At 40.7% G+C, this 20,780-nt stretch overlaps 1 protein-coding gene across 1 annotated transcript in view; it reads left to right on the top strand.

Moving 5' to 3' along the window:
* The first annotated feature begins 2,029 nt into the window (after window positions 1-2,029).
* Window positions 2,030-20,780, top strand: part of CARMIL1 (capping protein regulator and myosin 1 linker 1) — a 191,802-nt gene continuing 173,051 nt past the window's right edge. The window contains exons 1-2 of the mRNA XM_026841413.1: window positions 2,030-2,096; window positions 3,435-3,532. Coding sequence (XP_026697214.1) covers window positions 2,030-2,096; window positions 3,435-3,532 — 165 coding nt within the window. The remainder of the gene's footprint in view (window positions 2,097-3,434; window positions 3,533-20,780) is intronic.

Genomic DNA, 20,780 nt, shown 5'->3' with positions numbered 1-20,780 from the left:
GGTCCTCCCCGCGCCGCAGCCTGGCGGCGCCGGCTCAGGCTCCGAGCTGTGGCTCCGGTCGTTGTTTTTTCGTTTTCCCCCCGGATTTGCGTAGTTTAAGACTCATTTTCCCATGTAGGTGACGAAGGAGCGAGGGTATTTCTAATTAAAGTTTTATGGCCACAGGGACACAAACCCCCATGTTGCATGGTGCACGCTCAGGAAATCATAGGTGACGACGGTAAGGACCCCGAAAATGCTGTCATCGCTGTCGGGGAGCTTTCGATAAATGGGTCGTTAACGCGCTGCATTGGTAACCAGCGTCATTTGGGGGTAACAGGTCTGATGCTCTAGGCCTGGTCCTCAGCCACCTTGCTCAGGCCAAACTTCCTTTGCTTTTAGTTGCAGTTCTGCTTGTTGAAGAGAGATCTAAGGATCTCCAGAATAATTTAAAGTTATGACAGACCTTAATGACAGATGGAAATAGAAATCTGTCAGGCAGCAAGGTACATGTTATGTCGAATAGTCTATAAAACCTTACCTAGTTCGTTTACACTGTTGCATTTCCTTCAGTTTTGTCAGTCGGCGCTATCGGTGGCAACTGGTTTTAGCATTTGTAAAATCTTGGTAAAAATCTGGATGGATGGCTGCAGCTGTCACAGAAATTTTTTTCTGTATAGACAAAATAGCTCTATTTTGCAGTTCTTTTAGTGTGCAAACCATGTGGTTTGCTTTAGCCTTTAGCTTACTACTAAGAAGTGATGAGCTGGGAAGTGTGCTAGGAGTAGCTAGGGTCAAAACCATGAACTTTTTTTAAGGTGACCAGGCATGTTTGAGGTGCTAATACATGGTACTTTTTACTACTCACTCTGGATCTGCACTGTACTCTAGTGTTGTAGGTGAGGTGTGGTGCGTGTTATTGGGAAGAGCAAAGGGAGCATGTTCACACATTCCCTCCTCCCGTGGCCTTGGACAATTTTAAGAATTGCCCCTCGGTCCTGATGTCCTGCACCCACCCATCTTGCTTTGTCAATAACTCTTCTGGGGCATGTGGATCTGTGCATGTAAATTGGTTTGATTTCTAGCAGTATTTTGGTGTCTGTATGTTAAAATTTAACCTTTTAAATGGGCTTCTTGTAGTAACCCTATGTTTTGAGAACAGGATGAAACAATGTGCCTTACCACTGAGTGACTGGAGTGTGGAGATTAAACTGGGGGTAGGAGTGTTTGAGCTGCAGTTTTTGCTCTGTTACTCACTTCCTGTGTGACCTTTGTCGTGTCTTGTAGGTCAGTCTTCAAAAAGCCCTCTCTTACTGTTGATTTACCTGGATCTACTCCTCTGAGGTGTGGGTGTCTGAAATCTCCAGCACTAGATATGGATGAGCACCTTAAAATATGAGCCTTAATGTTATGTTTCCATCTCTGAATCTGAAAAACTACTTTGCAAGTCCACTTGCCACCCAGTTGCAAGCCACATGGGGAATATCGATGAAATCTATATCTTAACTCTTTGAAGAAGTGTTTCTAGCCCTTTCTGGCAAATAGGGCCTTGGAGGGAGCTGACCTCCCAATGCTTTGTGGAGTCTCGGGTCGCAGGTCCTTTCTCCCCCTACAACTTGTTGAAGTAAGAGTGCTGGAGCTGAGGGCTTGCAGTCTCACTCCCACTGCTGCTGCGTGAGAACTGTGGGACAGTGAAGGGAAGTGGGTCTCCCGATGCGGGCTCCTCAGGAGGAAGTCCTTTGCTAGATGCAGGCACTTGGATCTGTTTGTGGGATGGATCTGTTTGTGGGAGAGGAGAAACGAAAAGGCAGAGGCTGGGGTAGAGGGAAAGGAGCAGAGATGCCAACAATATCTTTGTTTCTCTAACGAGGTAGGGCTTTATGAAAAAGCCTGTGTAGTCAGCTTGCTTTTGGGTTCCCAAGCAGGGACAGAAAGACCAGAATTAGGCATTACCCATGGGAGAGGAAGCCTGGGAAAACAGTTCACATGGAGCTGGACTTTCCCCCAGGCTTTGCTTACCTGGCTGCTCAGGGAGCTCGCAGCCTGGATCATGACCAAGTGGTTGCCCAGGGAGCCGGCTGCGCTGGCCGTCTGCCACGGAGCTGCCGTGGCTTGGGGTAGGCTTCTCGCCGGGCAAGCCGCTAGTACCGAGAAGCTTTTGTTTCCTGATAGGAAAATTAAAATTCCAGGGGAAAACATGCCGATTCTGCAGAAAGAGCTCTTTCTGGTGGAGAGTGTCTCAGATCAGGCACGTTTCTGACTTGCACACTCTCCTGCCCCGCAGGCAGAACACTGTGGCCTGGGCTAAACGTCCAGGCTTAATAAATGGCGCGTTGTTTGTGCTAATACATTCTGACTGCCGGATGGAAATGGTGCAGAAAAGTGCTACACAGAACGCTATAATTAAAAGCCTTAGGAAGAGCCTATTATCCTCAATTTTAGCCTTTAAACTTCGGTGTGCAGGAGGGCAAAGTGTGTGTGTCTGGGGAGGATGGAGACTTGCCTTTTACAGATGCCAGTTGTAGTGCTGGAAATAGGTTAATGTGTTTAAAAGATTTCTTTCTCATTCCTTTTCTGTGGGGGCTGGGGACTGAAACTTACAGAAGGTGCCAAATTGGCTCTTCTAGGTGAACTCGTCTGTTTATCTCCCAATTGCATCAGTGTCAGTAGTTGTATAAGCTTTCTGATAGGGTTCCATGTGGATACGTTCCCTTTGGGCTGGGCTACAAATGTTTAGGGGAAGGGCTGGTTCAACTGGCACTTGGCAGAGGTGGTGTATACATGTGTATGCATATACATATTAAAACATTACGGAAATTAATGTTACTTTGGTGTTGGCATTTTGTCGTTGGGACTTGGACTGAGACCAGTGTGTTGCCTTCCACACCCTCCGTTGCATAGCTGTCAGGTGTTAGTATCTGGAAGTCTGCTTGGTTTGCTTTGCAGCTTAAATGCAGAGCGCAAAATGTGCGAATGCTTGTTTTTTAGTTATCAGGGAGGCTAAATGGGTCAGATATTAGCAATAACAGGCTAAAATTTTTGCAATGCAAGAAGCTAATTTGCTTTAGTAAGCTTTTCAAGTAGAAATGATAGGAAATGAGGAGTTTGTTGTATTTTCCCAGAGTAGAGCTAAGCAGTACTGGGGCATGTCTTGGGAATGCTTTTGATGTGTAAGTAGTGCTGGAAAGAAATACCAAATTATGTTTAGAATCCTGGCATATTAAATCAATAATTCTATCATAGTAGATATAAATTATTGTTTAGATTACATACTTAGAAAAGTTGTACTTGTGTTAGGTTATGTTTAGTACTGATGCATGTGCATGAGATTTCCATGACTGCAAAGCGATTGAACAATGTAGTTCTGAGTCTCCCTGAAAACTTGTCAGTGGTGTCTGTTTCCTTCTCATGTTGACACTGAAGGTATTTAATTAAGGTCTTCCTTTTTATTTCAGAAAGTGTCAGGGATGTTATTGGGAGGAAAATCAAAATTTCAGTCAAGAAGAAAGTAAAGCTGGAAACCAAGGGAGATAAAGTGGATAACAAAATATTGGTAAGTATGGTGGAATGACTTTGATTACATATATGAAGGAAAAGCCAGTATCTTTTCAGGAGACATTAATTTTCCTTTGGAAGGGTTGTCTGAACTTTGTGCGTGCCATAAGACACACATATCACTTATTTTTCTAGTTTCTTGATAGCCTGCACAGGAAGTTGATGTGCAGGCGTGCACGTGTACACACATGTTATCACTGAGTTATTCTTCAGGGTTTAGAATATTGTGTTGTGAACTGATGCTAAAGCAAGCTACTCTTAGAACCTGTTATAAAATAATTTGCTGCCTTTGATGCTTAGGTTTCCCATTTACATCTATAGGAATTTTGAGTGGACAAGAAATGCACAATGAAGCATGTAGAATTACTTACCTTTTGGGAATTTTCTGAAGCTTTTAGGTAGTGAAGAGTAACAGTAAAACTGTTGTGCTTTTTGAACTCTGATGACTATTTGTACTTTTTAGTATTCTCTGTTAAGTCATACCTCTGCATTTTAAAACTGTGTGGGATCCTCCACTGTCATTCCTGAAACTGTAGTAGAGGGAAGCTCAAATTAATCTCACTTAAGTATGCTTTCCTGTTTTCTCAAGAATAGTTTTGCTGGCCTCTCTTGATAAGAAGAAAGCTGTGGTAGTGAGCTGGTATGCTTACTGTCTTGAATATGTGGATATGCAAAGAGAGATGGAACTTTTATTTCTTCATTTTTTTGATACCTCTCTATCAGAACTAGAGTAACAAATAGAAATAACTACAGCGCTGCTATACTATTTTGCAAGATGTTTGAAATTTGAATGCATAATGTCCATAAGAATGCTATTACATATTTGAAAGTTTCATTGCCAAGACCATTGTTACAGATTTAAGATACATTCCCTGTGCAGTTAGTCTATTTTGTCTCTAAATCCAGCAACTTATTAATCAGCTCTGAATTCTATTCATAAAGTACATGTTGATTATCCCAAGGCAAGAAGACTGTTGATAATGGTCTATTTTTCAGTGAGAGCAGCTACTTAAGGAATTTGAAATATTTTCTGCATAGTTATCTACCTGTGTTGAATGTAGCTCCTAGATTTACAATTCCTGTTTCCATACTGGAAAGAGGTTGAGTATGTCAATGTTGATTGATTGTCTCTATTTATTTGAAAGCCGTGTTTATAGGGAAGGCTGACGGTTTCACTGAAGCAGTAACACTTGATTGACTTTTTGACTTATACAGAATCATTGCTGTTATCGACAGTTGAATATACTGTGGAAATACTGAAATACTGTTCTGATCTGATGGGACCAGAAATATGTCCAGCTTTGAATTGTCAGTGAGGTTTCTGAGGGATGTACTGTTCGGCAGTAGAATATACCTAAATGTGATGACTCATGTTTTTTCTCTCCTAAGCTCTCAAGTGGGGGACTTTAACCTTTTATGACTGAAGAGGTACTGAAAGGGAGGGAACCTGCTTAAGGGGTTCACAAGTTAGGGAGTGGTTCTTGTGTGCATGCATGTTGTCTTCAGTGTACTGGATAAGTCTTTTAGGGGGATGAATTGCTGAAGGGGGTATTGTCTGGTAGAACCATTTGTTCTTTGATGCAAAAATGCAGAGGATTTATATTACAAAAAAAAAAAAAAAGAGAATGCTTTCATGGTTAGAGAAATTGACTGTTGGCTGTCAGGGTTGGATTTAGTTTTCTCTTCCACAGAAGAAAACTGCCCTGTGTGAAGCTGTACAAATCACTAATGGCATTTTTAAAATAATGTTTCTCTAATTGTATGTATCTTTATCTTATGTGGTTTTTTTTGCAGAAGTGCTCAGTGTTGTTTTCTGTGTCAGAGGCCATTGGAAACTGTGGTTCCTTTTGAGGATGCAGAGTTTTCTGAAATGCAGAGTGCTCTGAAAAACAGGATACCAGCCACAACTTAAGTTGGATATCTCAAATTAGTAGAGACTTTTTGACCTCACTGTCTCTACATGCTCTCATATCTTACCTGTAAATGATATAGGAGGAGATATTCCCTCCTTTCTTCAAAAGAATGATGCTGAAGGTAAATAATTTTGTTTTAGAAATATGCAGGTGCTTAATGCACCACAGGAAAGCTGCCAGCAAAATTAGGAATTTTTCTACTCTGAGCTGGGACTTAACAGTATTCAGTAAATAATGCATATGGCTGCATTCTGACCAGGGCATGTAAAACTGAATGCTGAATCGCTATAAGTGAGCGTGTCAAACTGAATGCTGAATGAAGTCTTGGTGGCAAAAGCAATGTAGTATTTAAAGACTGTATCCTTAAGTGTGTGCACCAGGGGATTCAAATGTGGTTGCATGGGCAACCTTCATGCCAGTGCTCGTCCACTACTGAGAGCTTAGTTTTGAAATGTTAATGTTCTTCTGAGCAGTCTCGTGAGTGCATGTGTAGCAGTGAACTGTTTTGAGATTTTGTTTTAAATTTTATTAGTAGTTGGGTGTTTATAAGCAAATAACGTAGCATGTGTTGGGTCCAGCACTTAATAAGGAGAAATACCAGTTGTTCTTAGTCAAGCTAACCCCCAGAGCCGTGGTGGAATGCACTCAAGGTTTTAGAGGAGGTTGATCACAGAGGTTGGCACTGAGCCCTGACACCCAAATCTGTGCTTTAATTAAATGATCTCTCATCCTTCCTTCCTAGGAAAATCAGGCAAAATCAGTGCCACTTTGAGAAAGGGAGATTATTTAAAAATGACTGTACTTGGCAGGTAACTATAAAAACACTTGACCTCTGGCCCTGTTGTTCACAGTGTATTCAGGGTGCAGAGTACTAGAATATGGATATTACCATCTACTTCAATCAGTCTAGGAAATTCTTCTGATAATTAAGATGGAGATTGGAAGCTGAGACTAAAGAAAAAAACAGTGCATAAACCCTGGTGTTGCTTGAACTAAGGTCCCAATGTTAAACTGATGAAACTGATGGATAAAGACTATGCTTGCCTTAAGGTGTTTTAGGTTCTCAGCTTTAGGTGCCAGAGTTTGGAAATTATGATTAGGAGTTTTGCTGTAAATCAGATTTTTTTTCAGTCTGTACAGTAAGTTTGATACATCACTAATCTCAATCTGCAGTTACTTAGTTTTTCAATTAGTCATAATGATGCAAGCGAGCTGCTCAACTGCTTCTGGTCTGCTGGTACCAGGTATCAGGTATGCAGGCAGCAAACTGATACCCAACCCTGAAAAGGCAATAACCAGTTTGAATGGGCAGAAAATCAGTCCTCAACCGATAAGGGCCAAACCCCAGCCTTGTCCAAGTCACCTTGGCAGCTTTGCTCTGCTAAAGTATTAGAGAGAGCGAGAAACACCCAGGTGTAGAGGAATCCTTGAAAGGCAGTAGGCTGCGGAGGAGGAACTGCCCCATGGGGTGAGCGAGACAGGCATTGTGGGGCTCCCCATCAGGCCACAGTCCCACCGCAATGCACCCAGTGGGACTGGGGGTGGTAGCTGGGGGCAGCTGTGCTCGGTGGTTGCTGGCAGGACCATAGTGCTGAGACAGACCTGAGGTCAAGCTGGACAGTCGGGTTGGTGGGAGAGGCTCAGCTGGGAAAATGGCCAAGTGCAGGTGTAGCTGCAGCATTGTTCAGGCTGAGGCTGGAGCTCTGGAGAAATATGGGGAGCCCCAGTCAAGGTGTCTCCCAGGTCTTTGTGTCACATACCTGCGCCATGTTGGGTACAGGCAGCCAGACTCCGACAGGGCACTTGGGCAGGCTGGCCCACCGGGGTCCATGTGGCCTTCAGCCAGAGGCAGAGTGTTACTGCAGGAGCGTACCCCATTGTGTTTGACTTCAGTATGGTTCTCGTAGCCATAATTTTACTGGGTTAAAATAGATAAAGGCGTCACTCTTTTGTAATCTGTGGAGGATTGCTTTGGTTTTGTGGGGTTGTTTTGTTTAAACCTGGATTCTTACAAGGATGAGATTTAAGGCATCATGATGAGTGGCTGCTATGTTCCCCCTCATACTGGCAACTTCTGACCTTCTCTCTAGTTTCAATTTAAGCTGATGGGTATGCAGAGGTCTTGGTTGTAATGATAATAAAACCAGTTTGAGGGGGCCGGGAAAGGCAGTCAGAAAAAGAAGAGAAACTTATTACCTACTCCCTCCCCTGAAGGCCCCACCTTTTGGCACCATAAGGGATGAGACAGAATGCCCTGTCCATGAGAGAGATTTATCTTGTTTGTTGTGTGTTTTTTGTTTTTGTTTTGTTTTTTGTTTTGTTTTTTTTTAACCCAGAGGCCTCAGTGATTATTAGATGATCACCTAGAGACAAACCCCTGTAGGAAACTGGGCTTCTTAGTTTTGGTATTTGTGGTGCTGCTTTTTCCCCCTCAAAACAGCCTAGGTATCTGTACAGCATTTTGCTTAATATTTCCCATTGCAGTTTCTTCCTATCAGATTGATTGTAATTAGTAGCAACCATTGAGAAGTTGAAATTGTAAAATAAAGGCAATATGTTAAATACATCTGACCAAGTCCTTATGAAATACTGATGTTTTCAGGAATGGTTTATCACAGGCCAGAATTCAGGATTCCTCTTACTTTTTGTTTCTTTACTATTAATAAAATAGAATACTCCTAGTGTAGTTGCTTTTGAGATTAGGTCAAGCTGGCCTGTTTTTTTTTGCTTTGTTGTTGCTGTTTCTTGTGGTGGTGTGGTTGTTTTTTGTTTGTTTTTGGTTTTTTTTTTTTTTTTTTTTTTTTTTTTTTTTTTTTTTTTTTTTTTTTTTTAATGTTTTCCTAACCTTAAGGCCACAGAATAGTGTGATGTGGTGACCAACAGCACTTTATTAGGAAATCCTGTTGGGGAATCTCTGTTCCACTGCTGCCCCCAAGATCATTTATGTTCTCTTTGTTGAAGTATCACAGTGCTACTTCTGGAACCAGGACAGTTACTTTGGCAGGTGGCTCTCCTTAAAATGTACTGTATGCCCAATGTGGATTCACTGGAATTAATTTGTACTTCCTTTTCACTTTCTTTTGGACAATATGTTTCCACGGGCTTTTAGAACAAAATTTTTAGTTGATGCCTGTCAAATAGGTTTGTATTTGTTCTGTGCCCGTGGTCTGAGATTTCATGTTCTGCTCCTAAAGATTCCCTTACGAAGACTGAAATTCTATTAAAAAAAAAAATTATTTGTATTTACTTTTAAGGGAGCAGTTATGGCTATCTTACGCACTGTCCATGTGGCTTTTGAATTCTGCTGGACAACCTGGCTGACTGTACTGAAGCAGCTGAGAAAAGCTTGTATGAGCAGCTGTATATGTTCAGCTGTAAGGGTGACAGTCTCTGAGTGGAGACAGTAATATTTTGCACTGCCAAAGCTATTTTGGGATTAAAAGCTCTGGCACTTGTTTTTCATTGCTCATCTTTTGTCTTCATCCATAATATTCTGTTCAAATAGAGATGAATTTATCTATCTAGGTGCAAATGTCTTGCCTTAAAAAATATGCGCTTGTATTAAATCACGAAGAGCACGAAACTCACAGGGTTGTCCAAGGTTAGTTTTACATAAAATGTGTGCAATCTTGCACATTATATCATGACAGCTGGTGTGTGATAATGTTAAATATGGACATTCTTTTAAAATAATGGTGTTTCCTCTTCCCTGCCCAGAACATTGACTGTTATGACATATATCTTAAGTGTGTGTTTATGAAGATGAAAGGAAGTAGGTGTTGGTACATCCATCATGTCAGGAAATCTAAATGAAGTGAGGTAGAGTAATCAAAAATTACTTATATGTGAAAATGTGTTTTAATACATTTACAAGGCGCCTCTTAGAAAACAATTGAACTGTGGCCAATAAGATTGCTCCAGAAAACTGAAATAATAAGAATACTGCTGGAGAGAGAATTTATTAATACAGTTATGCAGTTGTATATAGTCCCAAAATAGGAACTGTTTAAAGGAAAATACTCGTTTATGTGCAAATTTTACTAAAATCTATGCTTATGTTAGATGCTGATCTATAAAGTTACTTTTAACTGGTGGGAAGATTTATGAATTTAGCATTCTGATGCTGTGATAGTGCATATAAATGTTGAAATTTGAGATGTTTCCACTTCCAGGAGGGGAAACCAGCCATCAATGGAATTAACCAGGCTGACAGGAATATTTCTCTCTTTGAGTTGGTGGGATTGGGAATTACTTTTCTTTCCTCAATTTCCACTGTTCCTACTTGCAGTTTTTATTTTCCTCTTCCCCTTCCTTATTTCCACACTCAAAGCATCAATTGCAGACAGAACCTTGTCTTGTGTTTAAATCAGTGTTGACACACTTTTTACAAATAAACTCTGAGGCTCCTTTCCTTCAGGTCTGACTGCACTGAGGACAAACTCTAATCTACTCGCTTAATTAAATTTGCCTTTGACAGAACAGAAACAGTCCTCTTTCTCTGGCTACTCAGGCAAAATGTAGATTTTTCTACAGTCTTGGCACTTTTGTGTCCTTTTGAGTGCAGCTCTGCCCAAGAGTTGGATGTTTTGTTTGATGCTTCCTTGAAGCACAGAAGATTTCTTGCATGTTGAGAGTATAGTGTATTCTTTATACTATTTGGGAGGATAGTATAACCACTACACTGGAAGAGCAGCTTGCTTGCTCTCCCTTTCTTTAGTTTTGGGCAACTGGTACACGTAGGGAAAGGTAAGAAAAGGTAACTCGTCTTTCGGTGCCCTGAAAGTACATGCCTTTGTTCTGCCTGGTACTTTGCATGTGCACACCCACCTGTGGGCATATATGTATCTTTATCTGGGCTCTGGAAGGAGGAAATGTAAACATTATCTCACTCTTAGCGGCTTCTGGTTTTCTGTTCCCAGCTCTAACAGTTATCAGGAGAAAAGGAGTGGTGGGAGGCAGGAATCCACTATGGCTCTGATTTGTTCATGGGGTCTTTCCTTCTGTCAAGTTTTCATAATGCAATTGGAAACTTTTTTTTTAAACTGTCACACTCTTTCTACTTCTTTGATGAATATGCAAAATGTACCGATGTGGTTTGCTAACGTACTTCTGTTTCTAGAGGGCCTGACTCCCTGCCACCGTTATTTGTGAATGGAGCCTTCCTAAGCAAGGATTCTTCTCCTTTTTTTTTTTTTCTTTTTTTTTTTCTTCTTTCTTTTTCTTTCATGGCTTATTTTGTGTGCCTGAAGATACTTATTCTAGGAGAAGACTTCTCACACAGGGAATGTGGTTCACTTCACTATAAGTGGTGTGGAGGATGCAGTAACCTTGAGAAAGGTACAAGGGCTGCTAATTGAAAAGTTAGTGCAGCTTACTGTGAAAAATGCTTCTTGTTGCTCAGAGCCCCTCTCTTCAACCATTGTTGTGGTGGAAAAATTGGTGAATGTCATTGATTAGTCTGATTGTTAAAATTCTTACTTTGGATCAGCTACAATTCTGCTTCATTTTTTTTTCTCATGGTGGTGGTAATTTAGTTCTGTGTAAAGTAATTACAGGCCCAGGATGTAAAATGATTCTTTAAATGTAACTGCTGCTAACTGTGCTTTGTACTGCTACCGGAGTCCCCAGGCGGATTTCTGCCCTTGTTCCTGTCTGATCTCTCCTTGCTTCTGGAACACTCACACTGTCAACTCACGAGTGATATCTTTTTGTTAATGATAACTTCCCTAATTTGATCATTTAAGATGACAAACTATTATGATGAAAATTTAAGAGCCAGAGTCAACACTCCTGAAACAGACCTTAACCAATTAATTGGCCTTCTGGGTGAGGGAAGAGCTACCCTGGCTTGGAAAGTCAGGATAGCAGAATAAGGTCCAAATAGCTGCAGGATGCAATTTTAACGTTAGCAAACCAAGTTTCTGCTTGTTGATGCAAAGTTTGGAGAAGTTGCATCGCTGGTGGTGTGCGTGGGAGAGGTGGTTGCCTGGCCCCGTGGTCTTCTGGGAGAGCAATGGATATGTGGGGTTTTAGCAAAGGGGAAGGCTTCCCCTCTCAGCCAAACGTGTTTTCTCATTGCTGTAGTACTGTTACTCCTCAGGGGGCTTTGCAGATGAATCCTGACAGCACTCTCCCCTCTGAACAAATACAAATTAAAAGGGTCCATGTGTCCTGTGAGGCTAATTTAAAGGTGCGTGCAGGATAGAAACTGTGAGCAAGTGAGGAGCTGTTCTTACTTGGATGGGTTATGTTTCTGTTTTTTCTTTGCAAAGTGACTGTTATTGGTGAAAAAAAAAACCAAAAAACAACCAACCAACAACTTGTGGGTGCTGGATGTTGTGCAGCTTATTTCCTTGTCTGACAAGTGGTGTTTGTATCCCTGTGTACAGTAGTAGGCCTGTGTGACAGCAGGATGGCCTTCAGAAAGTGTGTATGTGAGGATGGGAAACAGAAGGGGAGAGGCTGGGTCTATTTTCCTCTTAGGATTTCTGTCCTGCACTGCTTTTTCAAGTGGTTCTTGTTTCTGTGCTTTTTAGATTTATAACTAGATAGAATTTTTTTTCCCTTTCTATAGTTAAAGCAGCGGTTTGCAGTGTGCTGCCTGTGAGGTTGGCAACTGTGTGGTTGGGATGTCTGGAAACACTCTAATAGCCAGGGTTTAGGAGGCTGAGGTTACTCAGAGCAAGCCATTTCTATGTTATGCTGCTGAGTGCTTGCAAGATGCTTGCCGGAGGCATGTCTTTATGGAATAAGCACTTAAGGTGCATGTCTCTTTTTCTGAACACATCCTCTGATTGAACAGCAATCCTCCCCTTGTACCTAAAACTTTGAGACAACACTGCTTTTATAGAGCTTTGTGAAACTTTGAGGATTTGAGCTAAGTTAGATACCTCCTTATGCTTGGGGCCTGGGAGGAAAGAAAGAGGATGATAGAGCTCCTGCAGTGCAGTTTCTACTTGGATGTGATTGGGGGAAGTGAATGGCTGTTGACCCTGATCTGAATTGGGAGATGAGGCACTGCTGTGTTTGTTCAGGGTTGACCTTTGAATGAAAGGGCTTCTCCCTCTCTGCCTTCAAGGCCATTAGCAAGACCGAAACTATTCATACAAGACTATTGATAAAGGGGAAGCCTTTCAGGGGCTCATCTCTTAACAAAGACTTGAGCCTGGTGCTTAAGAATGATACCATCTTATACCAGTGCACATGAGCTTAGTGAAGGTAGGTGGATACACATGTTTGGGTTTTTAGAGCAGCTGGCTTTAGCTGAAGATCTTTTCTGGTGTTTACAATGTTGCCAGTAAACATTTGAAGAAATAGTAGCTTTGTTAGGTACTGATGCGTTGATGAGTAATAATTTCTGCTGTCTTGCTAAGTTTATTCATATCCCAAATCTAAAATATATATTTTATATTATTAAAAAAAACACCATGGAAAGTGTATTTTAAATATAACAAGAAGATTTCTTGACACTGTCACTGTTCACATCTGCATCTTTCAAGTGTCAGAAAAACACTGTGTTTGGGTTTTGGGCTTTGTGTTCTCTTACCTTGGGAAGGTGCTGAAATGCCTGTGTTTTTTGTGAAGAATATTGAGGTATGCTGTGTACAATTGTCGCACACACTATGGGTATCTTTATGCTCCTTTTTTCCATCTCCCTCTTTGCTCTCCTTCCATCTTCTCTGCTTCAGCAAGTCCCTGAAAACTTTCCTGTGTACTGTCAGGACTTGGGTTTGTTTTTTTTAGTCTGCTCCTTCTCACACTATTGTACATGTTTTCCCAACATCATATTCCCCCACTTCTGTTTCCTTCCCTTACAGACATAATACAAACCTCTCCAAAGATCTCAGTATCCCTGCAAATATGGGGATGATAGAAAATAATGATAGAAAATAATGCTGATATGCTAAAAAGTATTGATGGCTGCCATAAACTTACTCTGTATACAATGTTACTTGATCCTGCTAGCTAGATTCTCTGCTTCCTTCTCTGATTTCATCAAAATCTATGCTACATCTATGTTATTTGTGTCATGGAAGCAGTTTGGTTTATGCTGGGCATTATGTAGCTGTAAGTATAATCTGGCTTTAGGTTCCTTCCACCTTTCCTAAAGCAGCTTGCTTTGGTTAAAAAAAACCCCAACAAAACCCAAAACCAACGACAAAACCCAAACCAACTGCTAGCGTTTGAACAGAGTGCTGTGCAAATTATGCTTGTCCTGAGGGGAAGCAAGGTAGTACAATGGACTCACTTCCATTGCTCTCTCCATCTCTCTTAGCAGATGAACTCTTGGATTGAAAAAAGGGAAAACATAAAAACAAAACAAGAACTGTAGTGTAACGTGGCAATTTAAATGCAATTAGCTGATGGGGATTGTAAAATAGCTTTAAAAGAGTTTTGTCTGTGAATACAGTGGTGTGTTACCCAATTTTTATGGTTTTCTTTCTGCTTTGGAAAGACATATAAGAGATTTGACTCTGCCGATGAATTTAACTGTATTTTAGGTAATCTGTATTCTTTTCCTCACAAACGATTTCAAAGCCACTTTTCTACCATTTAGCTTGCTTAGCTATACCATGTTGGCAAGCTGCAGGAGAAACTGAATGCTGACTCTCTTAGGCTTCTGTGTAGGTATGTCAACTAAAGTTTGGAAAAGTTGGTTATCTGGGGAAGAGCACGTGTTCAATCTTTAGCCAAATGCCAAGGAAAGTCTTCAGGAGTGGCCTAATACAGCAGGGACTTATGTTTTGTTGCAGTTGTAAATGGTTGCTCTTTTTCTGTCTGCACTGAATACTACTAAACATGGTAAGATGTGCAGATCTCAACTCTTAAAAGTTGCATTTCAAATTAGAAAGATTTTTGATTATTGCAGGATTAATGCTGACGTGAAAATGCACTGCCTTTTTGCCCTCTCATTGTTAAACTATGATCTTTGTCAGCTGGCAAAGATTTCTTAAAGGTAGTAAACGCTTATTGTAAGCCTTGAAATATTTTTTTTCCCAGTTAAATATTTTGAAAACGTTAGGCTTTGTATTTTTTGCTAAAAGATGAGTTAGTTTCATGTGATATTTCCAGTGTAATGCTATCCTTTTAAAGTATTTCCAGTAACACTATTAGATGGATCGTCTGATTTTGTATGTGCGTGAAATTGTGTGAAATTAAAATCCTGCAGGTTTTTGTATGGTATTAATTTATCACAATGTAGTCTTAATGCAATTTTAGTAGGTCTTTGTTCAGTCTGAGTGGTTAAGTCCGCCCAAAATACATTATTCTTCTCTAATTTTTTCTTTTTTTTTCTTCTTTTTCTATCTTCCATTGTTTATTTTAGACTATTCTTTATGTTATTTGTTCCTTTTTGGAGCGGCTGTTTACACTCACTATAAGGAAAATATTGCAGACAACTGTTTGAAATCAAGGCTGACCTTAAGGACATACGCATAATTGAAGGAAACATTTGCAAGTCACCTTCTCAGCCTCGCCTTTCACCTCGTAACTGCTCCAGTTTTTCACTGCTTTCTGGGACAGGATTCATATGCTTCTGTTGGTCCCTTCAGCCGGGATCAGCATTAAGCTTGGTGGAAGGGGTTAGTGAACTGTGTTTGACATGCAGAGCGTTAGGGTCCTCCTTTCCTCTGCTTTCCCAGGTGCTGCCTGCTTGGGAGCCAGAGGTGCCTGGTGCTAATGCTCTCTGCCTCTGAGTAAATGGAGTGGAGTGTCAGGGTAGCTTAGGTCCTAATGAGAGGAGGAATACTATCATGCTTTTACCTTGAGGTGTGCTGCAGAGAAAGCTTTGCTGTGGAATAGCCCGTGTGTTGCAGGTTCACAGCGTGGCCGTTCCTTGTGTAACCTTGTTTGGCCAGAGCCCCGAGGAGCTGGAAGAGTCTGGGCGTCGGTGCTGGAGGAGGAGGTGCCTCTGCTTGCACAACTCCTTCTGTAATGCTAGACCTCCCTTTTGCTGTATGCATGAATCTGCTCGATGGGCTGCTCGACTTCAGAACGTGGTGGGAGGAAGGGATTCAGTAGCTGTACTGCTGCTTTCATTGCACGGAAGAATGAGAGTAAGGGAGTTGTATCAGAGGGGACTGCTTGCCCTCATCAGCCATTTCACCGTACATGTTCTGTGAGGGGGCACCTTCAGAAATGTTTTCCTAAGTCATCTTCACTTGCTGATTTTTAAGTTTGATTGATAATACGTCTAAAAAGCCTCAGCTTGTGCAAAAGGGGATATGCAGCCTGACAGCACTGGCAAAAAAGGAGTAACTTTCTCCACCTCCCTGTGTCACTGTTTCTGAAGTGGTAATAGCAGCTTTTCCTGGAACATAAAGAGGAAGAGCTGGCAGAGACATGAGACTCTCAGTCAGAAGCCTGGCAGGAATTAAGCAAGCTGCCTTAGTTGTTCTTGTGTTTTTGTGTTCTCTTGAAGTGTATTTTCCATGGAGCAGGCAAAGAGAATGGTTATAAATACCAATTTCACTGGGCTTTGGTAAAGTACTTGGTAAAGTAATTTGAGATCTTCTTCATACATTTATTTATTTATGCCGTTGCAGTTATCTTTGAAAGGAAAGTTGTAGTATCACAAATTGCATACATTTTGTTTCTGTAGTTTCTTGTGGCGTGTGTAGCAAATTGACAGAGGATTGCAGAAGTGTTTCAAAATACATGAGAGACTTACTATAGTGCGTGGATGTTGCTCTCCTCTCCCCCAAAACTGTTTCAAGCTGTGCATTAACCTTGAGGTCCAGTTCTCTGAATTAAGATTTAACATAATAAAATATGCTGAGAAAATCCTTAAAACTGGTAGGGTCCAGATGCATCTTTGGGAAGCCGTCTGAGTTGTTTGGTACAGTGTGGTTCTTACCATCTAGTATCTTGAAGGGCACTGAGTAAATCGGGTAATTGACTTTACGTTCATGGATATTGGGTGACCTTTCCTCAGGGAGCAGAATGGTTTTTATAATTGACCTTTGGATAATCTGATGGCACTGTCTAAGAGAACAAACAAAAAAAATGTGGTCAGGTGGAATTTGTCTTGTCATGTCATTTAAACTTGGGTGGTGGAAATCCATTAAACACCGATCTGTTACATTTTTTTAGGCTTTCTGAATAACCCATCTGTTCTGTTATGTAGAACTGTATCTACTTAAGATGTCACCAAAACCTCATTTTGGTTTCTTAGCTGTAATCTCTCATGGTTTATGTATAGGCATGTCCAGGTGGGTGCCTTTTTTGACCCCACACTTGCAGGGTGAATAGTGGATTGGATTGTCCTGTTCAGAGTTTCTTGCACAGCCTGAGGATTAGTGGATCTGTTGGTGCATGGTGGAGCCGGGGCAGTTGGACTAGGCATTAGGTTAACACTTAGGGCATTGTCGATGCATTGACATGAGGAAATTGAGTATCTGGGTTACAGTAGCCTCTGGCAGTAGCATTAAGCTGCTATTGTAAGAAAAATACTTTTTTTTTTTTTAAATTCCACTGTAATGGAAAATATGTCCTGAGCTGATTTTAGCATTACACAGAGGTAAAAATTTGTAGTGGTTTGCAGTTATCACTATACCAGTGTGTGGTAAGGTTGCTTTCAAGCATCTGTAATGGGGATATTGATGTTTTTCCATTCCTGTAGGCTGAGTTCATGTGTAAAATGAATGTTAAGCTTTTAAGTGTGTTTAATAATCACCCCTCCCATGAACATATACCAGTGCATATAATGTTGCACAAAATGATGCTTTAGATAGGTCTGCGAATTAAAGGTCCAGTTTGTTATATATTGGCTAATGTATTGCACACAGATTATATACGTTTCAAAGATGTTACACTTTTATTTTAAGGTCAGTAGAGTAACTGAAACAAGAGGCAATAAAATCAAATCGGAGCCCAGCATGCTGCTTCTTGCATCAAGATGATGTTCAAGTTGCTAAATGTGTTTTTCCCCAGACAGCGAGTGCATCTGTGGATTCTGCAATGCCCATTTGTTTCAGCCTTAGCACACTCCTCTGTCGACACTTGCTGTGAAATACCATAGCCTGGTTCACCTTCTGTGCCGCTGAGTTCTTGTAGCTTTATCTGCTTCGTTTATTCATTATTAAACGCATGCTTTCTGCTTGACAAGTGCTATAAAATCCCTTTCACTGTGGCTGAACCTAAGAACCTCCACTGAGAGTCTAGAAGGGTTATTAATTTTTTTTTAAATGCAAATACTATGCATTTCTACTTGCCGCTGAAGTACTCTTCAGACCAGACTACTTAACAGGCTGGTACATTCTCTCCATCCTGTTCTTTAAGCCAGGTAGTCATGTAAAAAGGAAGTGCTAGATTATTCGAGATTTCTGCTGAAAACCGAAACAAGAATATCCATGAAAATGTTTCTAGGGGTCTGATAATATATTAGGTCTACATACAAATGAATGCTCATAATATGTAGTATATGTGTTGTTTTAATTTTAAAGTAACTCAGTTTTTAAAGTTTTTTGACATAAGTTTTATGATCATTTGAGAACAACAAACAAATCAAGGCTTTGGGTTTCCTTCCTAAGCTCTATCTTGTATAAGCACTGACTTGTCTTTCAGTTCTTCTTAAGCATGTTCTGACTCATTTTTATTACATAATATTTTATTTATCCTTTGTTAGACAGGCATTCCAGTATTTGGGAACTATAAATATACCTGATGCTAATCCAGGACATCATCTTTTCCTCTAAAAGGAGAAGAACAGAGTTAAGCACTAGATCTTGGTTTGGTAAGAAGGTATTTTTCCACATAACAGGCTTTTTGGTTCTGATTCTTCTTAGAAAATATAGCCACGGTAGATTTGAGCCCCATCTTCACCTGTGTGTATTTGATTGTTTCCTTTGAAAATAACCAATATGGGACTGTAAGGTGGTTCTTTTTAAAGTTTCACCTCATAGGTCAAGAGAGATAGCCTCAGAACTTCTCAGCAGTGACCTGGGACAGCAGTTTTGCTAGCAAGATAGCTAACAGTGAAAGAGCTCTTCCCCTAGAAAAGAACAATGAAGCATATGTGAGACTGTCTGAAGAATATTTCAAAGAAAGGCCAGGGAGAGTGAGATCAAGGCCAGAGGAATTACTCAAACTGAGTGAGCCTTCCTCTTGCTTTCTGTAATTGACAGGCTGCAACAGTGAACCTTGTCCTCCTCCACACAGCAGAAGGCCTGGAAGGTAAGAATAATTTTTTCTCAGATTAGGGATCAACTAGTGTTTCTCTAATTAGGTGAACAGAAGCTGAAGAGAAAGTGATGGAGCTCACGTGGCTGTGTGGAACCTGATCAGTCTACATGTTAAATGTTTTTATGGCCATTATTAGTAAAGAATTCCAAGGAATTGAGCCTTCCCATGCCTCAAACTCGTGGGTTTTATCTGGTCTCAACTGTGATCATTTTAGCTCTTCCATAGGTTTACTCTTATATCTGTCCAAAGTTCTGTAGCTGGTGATAGTTCATAGGGTAGGTAGGCCGTGAGCATGCCTGGTGGTGTGCAGGTCTCCTCAAAATACTCTAAACCAAGCTGGGCACCAGAAACCAGTTTCTTATGAGTAGTAGGTTCTTGGTCTCCCACCCAGTGTTGAAATGGTGGGATAATTCCTTCTGGGTCATAGTATCTCCTCAGAGGAGAGATGCTGGATTCCAGGGTAAGTGTACAGTTGAGGACCCAGATCTCTGGTAAATGTATAGTGAGTACTGGTTTAGCACCACATGTACCACTGTCCCTTTCTACTAAGGAATGCTGTTTCAGTGCTATAGGTGTGGTTATCAGGTGCAAGCTCTACCTTTTTAGTAACACTGGATCTGCTTAAATGCTTCATTTCCAAAGCATGGGATCAAATTTTCCTTTTAGTAATAGTGCTGCAAAATGCATGGAAGTTGTGGGAGTGCTAATTGGAAACAAGTATGTCATCTGCAATGGATAAATTTAAATAATTGGATAAATTTGTATCCTTACCACCTCCCATCTGGTTATGTTTACAAAAATGCCATGGTGTTTGTTTTCTAGGTGGGTTTAACACCATTACTTGGGAATCTCGGACAGATGTGCAGAGCTCACTGTTCAGAGTCTCGAGTCTGGTTTATTGGATATTTATTTTAATGTTTTTTCCACACCCAAACTTGCAGACACTGGAAGCATTTGTGGTCTGAGTATTAATGTTTGTCTCCTATGAAGACTCATGGGGGTGAAGCCCCACTATCATTTCTGTGGGTGCTTTTTCAGTAAACTTTGTTTCTTGAACATTTGTGGAAGGAGTAAGTGCTTGTGTGAGAATGTTAGCCTATGGCTATTGGTGCTTACTGAGAACGGTGTGCTTGTTGGCTTAGCCTTGCTCCCTAAAAAATGCTTTACTAAAGTTTCTACTGCTTTTCTTCTTTCTGTCTTTTGTTGGTTTTTTTTTGGGAATGATTATGAACAAATATGGACTTGAAAATAAACACCTTTTTTGGTTTTGGTGTTTGTTTTGTTGTTGTGTTTGGTGCTTCTGATGTCTGACCACATAATGTTGTATCAGAGTACATGAGGACAGCATTAATGCTGAATTACAGTGCATTTTACTGTTGTGTTTATGGGTGAAGAGTTAGAAATTGATACCTGTCATGCAAACATTTATAACAGCAGTTTCTAGTGACAGAAAGCCAGAAGGAAAATTTGTTATCTCAGGTCGTGTTGACAAGGATTTCTGCTGTCCCACTCATTTCTTTGGATTTAATGGTAATGAAAATGCCTGAACATAAGCTCTAAGCAGTATATTGATAACTGCGTGAATGATAAGTATGATTAATTAATAGCATTAAATACTTAGGTGCAGATCTATAAAAACCTCTAGCCAGCAGCATCCAATAATCAAGTGGGGTTGTCAGTTTACCATGGCCATTACATAAATCACTGTATGCCCATTCATGCTGAGCATGTACCGTGGGTCTTCTCCCACATCCCCAAACCAAGACAAATCAAATCAATGGGTTTTTTTGTCCCACCATATTGAAAAGGTGGTTATCTGTGTGGACTGAGGAAGATGATTTAATGACAGGAGGATAAGATCTTGAATCCTGGAGTCATAAATGATGCTGGGAGCTTTCAGCAGCTGTCTGTTTTCATAAGAAGGCAGACTCTTTTGGAAAGGGTCCACTTTGCAGCTGGGAAAACATATCAAGCAAAAATGCAGTTTGAGTTGGGCTTGACAAACCAACTCTTTTTTTAAAAAATATTTTTCTTCCAACATCATCTCTGTGCTCAGATTGTGTAAGTGACTGCAGTGTAGTTTTGGTGCTTCCCAGTTTGTGCTTCCTTAGTGAATTCCATGTGATAAGCTCCTGGACAAGTGTCTTCGCA

The sequence above is a fragment of the Athene cunicularia genome (genome assembly GCF_003259725.1).
Source record: "Athene cunicularia isolate RWA chromosome 2 unlocalized genomic scaffold, athCun1 chr2_part1, whole genome shotgun sequence".
Taxonomy (NCBI): domain Eukaryota; kingdom Metazoa; phylum Chordata; class Aves; order Strigiformes; family Strigidae; genus Athene; species Athene cunicularia.
This window is presented reverse-complemented; position numbering and strand designations above follow the sequence as displayed.